This window comes from Lampetra fluviatilis, chromosome 15 (assembly GCF_964198595.1).
Source record: "Lampetra fluviatilis chromosome 15, kcLamFluv1.1, whole genome shotgun sequence".
NCBI classification, from domain to species: Eukaryota; Metazoa; Chordata; class Hyperoartia; order Petromyzontiformes; family Petromyzontidae; genus Lampetra; species Lampetra fluviatilis.
In genome coordinates, this window is record NC_136289.1 from 8,885,506 (window position 1) to 8,895,874 (window position 10,369).

Consider the following 10,369-nt stretch of genomic DNA (forward strand, 5'->3'; position numbering starts at 1 on the left):
AAGTGACTGTTGCCGAACAATTATACAGAGTTGCTACAACTGCTCATGGTGTGAACATGGTCTCAGAAGTTGATTCAAATGATTTAACAATGACAACAACGAGGTGGCATTCAATGGGAAAGCCACGTGTTGTCAGGCTTGGACTTTGAATAGAGAGCTTGACAAGTTCTTGTTGATGCACACACAATACATTATGCATCCGCAGTCCTTCATCAATCTACTGCTGGATAGACGCATGATGACCATAGCACGCCGTTGATGTGCCCCATGGCTGAATTTCTCACGGAATATTTTTTTTTCTTCCAGAACTCAGCCTCGGGTAATTCCCGCTGAAACGAAGCCCTGATATGCACAGACTTCATACTAAGATGCAGAAGCTCTTTGTCAACCCACTGCAGTGGGTGATGGGGCGCTGGGGGGGGAGGTTGGAGACCTTCATCCATATGAAACAATCTTTGGACTAATTAAAGAGGCTCAGCCACCCGCCGCGATTGAGCCATGAAAGCCCCCCCCCCACCTCTGCGGCACTGCCTGTGGTGACAACAGACGCTCGATCTGATGAGATTAAGGCCCGGGGTGAAAACGAAAGTGCGTGGGTGCGGTGGCGCAGTGGTTATTAGCTCACCGCGCCGCCAACCCGACAACTTTAGTTCGATCCTCGGCCACGTCTATCATCACAATTGGCGAGTGACATCAGCAGGAAGGGCCATGCCACCACCAACTTCATCGCAATGCTCTGTCCGGCGTGGTGAAGTATGGTATAGAAAAAAAACCTCCATGAAAAACAACGGCGCGGGGACGTGTTCATTCAGAAGTTGACTGACAAATGTACTAAATGTGAAAGGGATGAGAAGCTTCGTCACACGTGCAGTGTCAACGGAACACAGTTATTAATAACGCGCAGCATACAAAGTTCCACGCGCAGTCGTGTGTTTTATAGCAGAAATGTTAGGTTTAATCATCAACAGCCTTGATCAATCCACTGCTGGATGAAGACCTCAAGCCGTCGCCATCTCTCACGATCCTGTGATGCGTAATTCTGCCTAGCACCTGCACGCGAATCGGCTGCTCCATCTCCTCGGTGGGGGGGCCTCTTGGACAGTTTGAGGCCACATAGACCACAATGGAAGGCCATTGAGAGAGTATGATACGCAACGTAGCATCGTTATCACCAAGCAGTCGCAGCAGCAGCAGAAGCAGCGTCGTGTCGGGCATATCGGCTGCAGAGTTGGAATTACCTTTTCGTCTTTTTTTGCATTGTTGGTGAATGTAACGGATACTCGTGGTCAACCCCATGAGAAAACTTAATTTTAGACACATCGAAGATTCGTGCACTTGCGACATCGCGTGTATATCGTGATATTTAATATTAATCCATAATAATAGATGCACCGTTTCACCCCTAGTCACACATAGTCGTGGGTTGTGACATGTAATTAACTGGGTCATTTACTTCGCAATGCTGTTGCTACCCCGCAAACCACAGCGATAAATGTGCGCACGTGTCAACATTAATATGTGCTCGCTAACAGCACTTGCTCCATTAGGCGACAGTCTACGTACTAATTGTGGAAACCCAGCATTGCCGTGTCAACTTATGAACGCTTGAAATGTGGGACGTGGTGTAGACGCCAATCATCGAGGCAATGTGTGTTAAGTCTACGAGCCCAGCCATCTGAGTTCGATTTTTCCCGAATGTCAGTGGCGAGTGCTTTCGGGAACCGTCACCGTTCGTCCCATCCCCTCCACCCGCCACTCCGACATCCACAGACCCACAATGACCAGTGCGGTGAAGCACGGTCAAACAACCACCCCATGACCGACGCGGCGTTTGGAGGCCTTCATCCAGCAGTTGATTGACAAAGGGCGTGTACATTAGATATTTATTTATTACAATAGTGATATTAAGACTCTGGACTTGAAGCTTTCGTGACTGCAAGGAATTCATATTCTGTGGGTCTTTCGGTAAAGTCACGTCGATGGGTTTATTATTTTTTTATTATTTTTTTCGAACATATCTACGTGACTTTACCGAAAGACCCAAAGAATATGATATTAAGCCTGCCGAGCCCCAGGTGCAGCAGTGGGCGGAGAGCGACAGCGTGGGAGCAATCACGTGGAGGCAGGGCGCACGTGTGTGTATTCACCCATAGCTTGTATAGTCTAGTAGTATGTATTGTATACGTGAACCCATCCCCACACCACACACCACGCCGTGTGAGCGGTGGTGCAGCGGTTAGCGTGCTGCGCTACGAACCCCGTCGATCCGGGTTCGATTCTCGGTCACGGCCAACACTGGCGACGATTATCTGAACCGGTCCTGGGCCCTCCCCTAGGTCGACTAAGCCTCAAATGAGTACCTGGTGCAGTGTGTAAACATCGCCGCGGGGGAGACAAAGGCGGCCGGGCGTGGTGTTGGCCACCCACCCCATCGTGTGCCGTGCCAGCCTTCATGGGTGCTCGCTAACAGCACTTGCCCCAACAGTATGTTAAGGCTATATGGGGGATCTTTGTCTGTGTGTTCACCCATTCTATGTAAAGTGTACGTGAACTATCCCAACACCACGCTGTGGTAGAGAGTAACACGTGTCGTCCAATGAATGTGTAGAGTGTGCAGTGCCAGTCGAAGGGCCTTCACGAATTCGTGATCAGCATTCCGTTCGCTTCATCTAGACGAGAGAGTGCTCATGAGTATAGACTATAGCGAGCCGTCTCGAGGACATGATTATAAGAAGTCACAGACCTAGACAGGATTTACAGGAGGAATGGGGGGGGGGGCAATTGGATAAATGATAGATACAAAGTATACCGGGCGATCCATTTACAGATACCCAACTTATTATTACTAATGACCGCATTCTCAACAGGCGTGTGAACATTGTGAACGCAGTGGCTTTGAATTGCGATGTTGGGTTTTATTTTAGTGGGGTATCTACGAATGGATCGCGCTGCATGCCACAGGCCAGTATAGGTTTAATGTATGTACATGGTTAAACATCGTGAGACCAAGGAGGCACTTGGAGCCAATTGTGTCACTGCCTGGTCTCTCTGTCTCTCTCAATGCTCGAGTCAACGTGAAACAACAATAGCAGTTATTAAGGGACTGCGTTGGCAGTGATGCACAAACAACAACAACAACAACAAACTCATCACATTCATCGTGTACACTGCCGTACAACAGAAAGAGCAGTCGTGACTCGACGTTTCGGGTGATAGCCCTTGCGAACGGTATTCTCATGGCCCCACAGGAGTGTAAGGCCAGGCACTCTCCCTGACCTTTTTATTTTAAATTCTGAAGAAGGGTCATTACCCGAAACGTCAACCTACTTTACCGCTCCATTACAGGGCAGTGCAAATGATGGATGCGGGAGATATTTTGGTTGGTGATAGTAAGTGTAATGAGGATGATGTAGGAAACAGAGGTGGGGGGGTGGGGGGGTGGGTGGGGGGGTGGGGGGGGGTTGCATTAGGTTCAGGGTTGGCGCACGTGCACCTCGTAACCCAACGCGTCACTCTCGTGGCGAAAGTGTGTGGGGTGTGGGGGGGGACGCCCCATGCTCGCCGACTATTAAAAGCAGAATCACTACGAAGGCATCACCCACCCCAAACAGGGCCGGATTAAGGCGTGGGGGCTTTAGGGGCAGCAGCAGCAGCCCAGGAGCCTCTGCCAGCTGGAGGGCCTCCAGAGGTTGAGTGAAAAAGTTGTTTTAGTTCAAACTTGATTTGAAGCTTTCGTGACTGCAGGAATTACTAATTACTACTTCTTCCTACGTGACTTTGCCGAAAGAATCAAAGCTTTTTCAGTTGTGAATGCTGAATTTTATTGGTTGTTAGCCTTGTAAATTTTAATTAAAAAATTTTCTTGAACTTTATTTTCCTTTTGAAAATATTACTGGACGAGGGGTGGGGGGGAGCCTCACAGTACCTACAGCCCAAGGTGCCTACACAATCTTAATCCGGCCCTGCAACCACCCACCCACCCACCCCACCCACCCCACCCACCACCCCCACCACCCGCCCCACCACGGCCGATCGAAACGCGTGGAGCGCGCTTAGCACTGCAGCTTGCGGATGCTGCGCGCTATCCGCCGGAACTCTCGCTCCCCCTTCTGCCAGCGCTTCACGGAGGTGATGACCAGTTTGCCCGCCTGGCGGCGCCCCATCACCAGGTAGGGGGCGTTGATGTCGTTCATCTCGTCGCAGGTGCACTGCAAGCCGTCCTTGAGCCACAACACAGTCCTCTTGAGCTCGCGGTCCGAGATGCCGTTGAACTTGTACACGGTCTTGCTCTTCACCTCGGGCACGATCTTGGTGTCGCCGTTCATGTAGGAGATCTCTTTCACCTTCATCTTCAGCGCTGTTGCAGGGGGGCAGGGGTGTTTTTGTTCCGCACACACCGCACACACCGCACACACCACCAACACACACCACAAAGACAGAGAGACCCCAGTGACGTAAGGACATTATCAGCTCAGAGGGCGGGCGGCGGGGGGGGCAATTGGTCAGGCGGGGCCCCAATATTTGATTAGTCTCGCACGATCGCACCTAGGTCATACATAATAACACGAGGTTTTGTTCTTTCACGCAGTGGTTGAAAACAAATCTCACGATGGTTAATCGGGGGGGGAGGGGGGGGGCAACTTGCTGATTTGGTCACCAGGTCGGCCCAAGGCACCCCCTTGCCCCCACGATAGTTACGCTGCTGCATAGACCCCCCACCCCCACCCCTCGAATGTGTGAGCTTATTTTGTGCTTGGGGACCACTGTGCACGTAGCAGCAGCGTCAGCAGAGATTATTTATTGTACTTCTTGGTTCTTTCGGTAAAGTCACGTAGAATGGAAATAATAAAATAATAAAAATAAAACATAGTAAAATAATTCTCACGACGTTTCGGCCACAACGCAAGCTGCCGTCCTATTATGTTTTATTTTTATTATTGTATTATTTCCCTTCTACGTGACTTTACCGAAAGAACCAAGAAGATGAATCCCTGCAGTCACGAAAGCTTTAAATCGAAAATTATGTATTGTATTCAATGCACGCGTCAGATGGTTCAGCAGTCGTGAGCGGCTGGCAATCGGAAGTTTGCAAGTTCTAATCCTGTTTGGGAGGGGTGGGGGGGGGGTGACTCAGCCAATCATCCCTCCGTGGTAGGTAAAGCTAGTACAACTTTGCGGGGAGGTCAGCAGCGGTCAGCCACCCTCGTAGTAATGTGGAATTTCTACCACTGGCTCAGAATTGTATGCAGGAGATTAACACCGCACCCGCGCTAATTTGAGCAGGACATCACTTTGAATAAGCACGTGACCATGTACCATCGACGCATATCACCCCACGTGGACGGGTGTGAACGCACAGCAGCCCTGATGTCCAAACTCTGCTGGGTGATGATATCTCGACTCAGGTGGGTTGGTGGGGGGGGTGGAGGGTGATCATACAATGCGAGGATCGTTAAAGGCTGGAGAGCATATACGCGGTAGCATAGAAGTAGAGTACTGTACAGTACAACAATGGACTTTGGCTGCACTGCCGACAACAACCTGCGCGCGCCTTCGTCCGTGCACGTGGCTGGCGCCCGGCCAGAATCTCACGCGGAATTCCATCACCGAACGAAGTGTGCTCGGGCACGACTCGGTGAACGCCGTCGAAGCGTTACGGCGACGCAGACGATCGTGACGTTTGGCGTGACATGAAAACGGCGTTCTGCGAAATGGGCTCGACAGATGGACGTATATTTGACGGAAATATCAAAACCGTTTCCGAGTTCACTCTTCCCAGAAAATTAAGGCCCCGGGTGTCGATTGCTTTCACTCGTAGGGTTAAGGTCAGCCCAAAGGTCACCGTCGCCTTAAGGAGCATCGCGTTAAACGCTGGTTATATTTTATAACAAATGTGCAATCCACCGTCGTTCATCATTGAAGCGAGTAATTCGCCCTTTGTGTGTTTTAGTCTAAACTGATGGAGGGTATAAACGTGTCGCCTTCAATTAACCAATCAAATTGATTTAAATACAAAAACAACAACAACAGCGTTCATTTACTCAATTAAAGCCGCCCTGCTGTGTTCAATGAACCTCGTGCTCATATACACCGATACGCACATATGGAGCAAGGCAATTATAATTTGTACGAACATGCAAATCCCCTTTTGTTGCCAATTCATTGCTGGATGAGGAGGGCCCGTCCCCCAAACCCCACACTGAACGTATGTTGAACTTCTTTCGCAGTTCTCAAGAAATGAGTAGCACGGTAGAGTGCAGGTACCCTTCGCTTTATGCGGTTGTAGTAGATGCGTTCCAAAAAACGGGCGCACAAAGGGAAACTGCACGAGGAGACAGCTGCCCTCTGAGTAGCGCATACAGTACACACACAGTACACATAGTACACACACAGAGTACACATAGTACACACACAGTACACACACAGAGCATGCACACAGAGCACACATATTACACACACACACAGTACACACACACACACACAGCACACACAGAGTACACAGAGTACACACATAGAGTACACACGGAGTACACACACAGTACACACACAGTGCACACACATAGTACACACAGTATAGGCACAGTACACACACAGTACACACACAGAGTACACATATCACACACAGAGTACACATAGTACACACAGTACACACACAGTACACACACAGAGTATACACACAGAGTAGACATAGTACACACACAGCACACACAGAGTACACACAGAGTACACACACAGTACACACACATTGCACACATAATGGAGTCCCACGTCTGCACCGCATAGCCGCACGCAGAGTAAATTCAAACCGCACAGAGAGAATTTTGGGTCGAAATCGGTTGGCGGCAGATACGCGAAATCGCACAAACCAAACCCGCATAGCGCGAGAAACCCCGTGCAAAGGTTGATTTTACTACACACTGCTTTCTACTGGCCACAGCGCAGCTCAGCAATAGCCCGCTCATGCACGGTGCTCTCCCCTTCAAGTCATGTCCAGGCTCAAGACTGCTTCGCTCCCGGGATCGGACCAACTCCGGCTGCTTTTGTTATCGGCAACAGTGTACGTGTTGTTCATTCGCTGCGATTAAAACAGAGTTAAAGCCACGATAACTGAAGTTAAAAGAGATTGTAAGACATATATAGAGCTACGTGGCAGATACGGGTCAACCACACACCGCACCAAGCCCAGGAAAACGCACGGTGACATCTGCGGTGTCAGCATCCATTGCTGAGCTTTAAAAACACAAAGACAAATGCCCCCCTTATAGCTTTAATATATTTTTGGGACAAGTGCTCTTTGCGAGCACCACGCCCGACCGCCTTTGTCTCCCCAGTGGCGATGTTTACACACGGGGCCAGGTACTCATTTGAGGACGAATCGACCTCGGGGAGACCCAGCACCGTTTCAGATAATCGTCACTGGTGGTGGTCGTGAGCGGGAATCGAACTATGTGGGTCGCCAGGTTCATAGCGCAGCGTCATAACCGCGACACAAAGACAAATATCCCCCGTATAGGCTTAAACAGACTGCAGGGGCAAGTGCTGTTAGCGAGCACCTATGATGGCCGGCACGGCACACGAGGGGGTAGGTGGCCAGCACCACGCCGGGCCTCCTTTGTCTCCCCAGTGGCGATGTTTACACACCACACCAGGTACGCATTTGAGGCTGAGTCGACCTCGGGGAGGCCCAGGACCGGTTCAGATAATCGTCACTGGTGGTGTTGGCCGTGAGTGGGAATCGAATCCGGGTCGCCAGGTTCGTAGCGCAGCGTAGCGCTAACCGCGACACACGCAAGCACGCACAGGAAAATAACACAATACAATACCAAAGTCGTTTTTGCAGAAATTCTCCACGATTTCGTTGTCGTCTTCGTCCTTGAACAGACAGGGCTCGCACACTTTGGGTTCTGAAAATAGAACAGAACAAAGTTGAAGCTGATCGACATTCTCAACCCTCCTGATCATTCGCGAAAGCAGTCAGAGCCCAAGGCATCAGTGCGCGAGTCAGATTTTACTTAATTTGCAACAATAATAATAATGATGATTGAGTATAGTTCTTTGTCAGTCCACTTCCCACGCTGTATTGCCCACAGGAATTGTTTTAACCATAATTCACGCTGTATTGCCCGCGGGGATTGGTTTAACCATACTTCACCACGCTGTATTGCCCGCAGGGATTGGTTTAACCATACTTCACCACGCTGTATTGCCCACAGGAATTGTTTTAACCATAATTCACGCTGTATTGCCCGCAGGGATTGGTTTAACCATAATTCACCACGCTGTATTGCCCACAGGGATTGTTTTAATCATACTTCACCACGCTGTATTGCCCACAGGGTTTGTTTTAACCATACTTCACCACGCTGCTTATTGCGAAGAGGGGAGGGGGTTCCAGGATCACTTCAGACAGCACTCGCAACAATTGTAAGCCGTGGGTGCATACTTTGTAGCGCAATGCGCTAACCACTGCGCCACCCCCCCCCCTCATCATCAGTAACTGCGCTGAACAAACTGAGGAATCCAGTCATCAGTTGAGACGTGGTTTTAGAAAAATCTCGGAATTAAATCTGTTCACCGTGACGTCTCATGGCCACGAGATGGCAGAACGGGCATGGATTCTTGGATCTATCTGTGCGGAACATTGCATGTCATCCCGTCGCTACGTGAGTTTTCTCCGGGTGCGCCGTTTCCCCCCCGCATCTTAGAACATCACGGTTGGGCTACGTACGGTGCGAAATAAGTTCAACGTATATGCACACATTCATCAATGGGATTTTGACAAACATTCCGAAAAAAAGTCTGGACAATCAGTGAGGCCCTTCTGGATAAATGTTATTATTAATAATGTCATTATGTTATTACTAATGGAATGTGCTAAACATTCTATTGCAAGACCCTCGTCGAAAAGTTTCGAGACTCCATGAAACTTTCCCGGACATTCACATTTCCTTATAATACAACAAAAAACAATCTTATACAGCAATGGATGCAGCGAGCTCACGGATATAAAGACAAATCGCATCGACGGCTGACATTGATGTCTGGCAGTCAATCACTCGAGAATGGTGACGACGACGACGATGTTCTGTGGATGCTGTGGAGGCCCTCACCTTCCTTGATCACCTGCACCATCTCGTCGCCAGTGGCCGCGGGGATGCAGAGGTCATTGTCCACGGGGAATCTCTCGCAGTCCAGCATGTCTGGCCACGGGAAGCCAAACGCAGCCATGACGGGCGCGCACGAGTCGCGGACGGCCTCGCAGAGCGAGCGGCACGGCCAGATGGGGTCGTCCAGTTCGTCGATGCACACGGGCGCGAACACGGAGCACAGGAACTTCTTGGTGTCCGGGTGGCAGCGCTTGGCCAGGAGCGGAACCCAGGAGCTCGCCTGCTGGAGAGCCTCGCGCATGGACTCGTGGCCGAGAAGGTTGGGCAGCCTCATCTCCGGGTAGCCCACGTCGTGGCAGAGAGCCATCGCCGGCGGGATGGCCTTGCAGTTGGGGCGACGGTAGTTGAGGTCAGACTGGTAGGACATGTGCTGCGCGTAGGGGTACATGGCATCGGCGGCGCTCAGCATGCCCGCGGCCAGCGCCACCAAGGCGAGCTCCACGTAGCGCAGCATGTCTGTGCTGCGTTGCGGGTGCGAGAGATGAACCCTTATCGATGTCAACTCGGCGCGTAAGTGCTGGAATGTTAGCGCTTAACAATGCGACTCTATAGAGAGTGAGAGCGAAGAGAGAGAGACGAAAATAAGTGACGAGTTCAGATCAATTCGTAATAAAAGCGATGACTAAAATCAACGGTCTGATCAAATTGTATCACAGCTTTACCGATGTAAACGTTAATAATAATAATAATGATAGAGAAAATGTTATGGGCTCATTAAGAATTGGAGCAGGCTGGCGGCTGAGCGAGTGGCCGTTTGAATTTGCTCGGCTACGGACGCCTCCTCCTCTGCCTCTGCTCACAAGCTGCAACTGCGCGCTCGGTGTGAGCGCTCCGGGGCTGCGTAAGCGCTCAAAGTGAAATCGCACACCCACTCTCCCCCTACTCCATTGGTCACCGTCGGCTGCCCGCGTCATCGCAAATCACCGCACGCAAGAGCTCACGATCGTTGGTCCGCTGCCTGCCGTGGAGCATCGTGCGTGCGTGCGTGCGAGACGGCATCGCAATTATCATAATTATAAACGGGATCTCAATTTTAAGTTTAAATATATAATGAAGGACTCGTGCCCGCGAAGCAAGTCCACCGAGGGGATAGGGCGATGAAATGAGTTCGTGTCGTGTGGCTGCTTGGTAGATTTTTACAGCATCGCATGGTCGTGAGAGGTGGCGTCAGCTCGGGCGATAACTTTATCCAGCAGTGGATT

General features: G+C 50.5%; 1 protein-coding gene across 1 annotated transcript; it reads right to left on the reverse strand.

Moving 5' to 3' along the window:
- Window positions 1–3,442: 3,442 nt before the first annotated feature.
- Window positions 3,443–10,033, reverse strand: SFRP2 (secreted frizzled related protein 2). Its single transcript, XM_078863143.1, has 3 exons — window positions 9,111–10,033; window positions 7,824–7,904; window positions 3,443–4,357 (listed from the first exon to the last, which is right to left on the reverse strand). Exons 1-3 carry the CDS (start codon window positions 9,619–9,621, stop codon window positions 4,053–4,055), a joined length of 897 nt encoding a protein of 298 aa, XP_078719269.1. The 5' UTR covers window positions 9,622–10,033; the 3' UTR covers window positions 3,443–4,052.
- Between the last annotated feature and the right edge of the window lie 336 nt (window positions 10,034–10,369).

Excerpts from the sequence above, each read along its gene's own strand:
- SFRP2 (XM_078863143.1), bottom strand. The coding sequence starts at position 9,621 with ATGCTGCGCTACGTGGAGCTCGCCTTGGTGGCGCTGGCCGCGGGCATG. Across the intron at positions 7,905-9,110 it reads GGTGCAGGTGATCAAGGAAG|AACCCAAAGTGTGCGAGCCC; the intron begins GTGAGGGCCTCC and ends TTCTATTTTCAG. Across the intron at positions 4,358-7,823 it reads TTTCTGCAAAAACGACTTTG|CGCTGAAGATGAAGGTGAAA; the intron begins GTATTGTATTGT and ends CCCCTGCAACAG.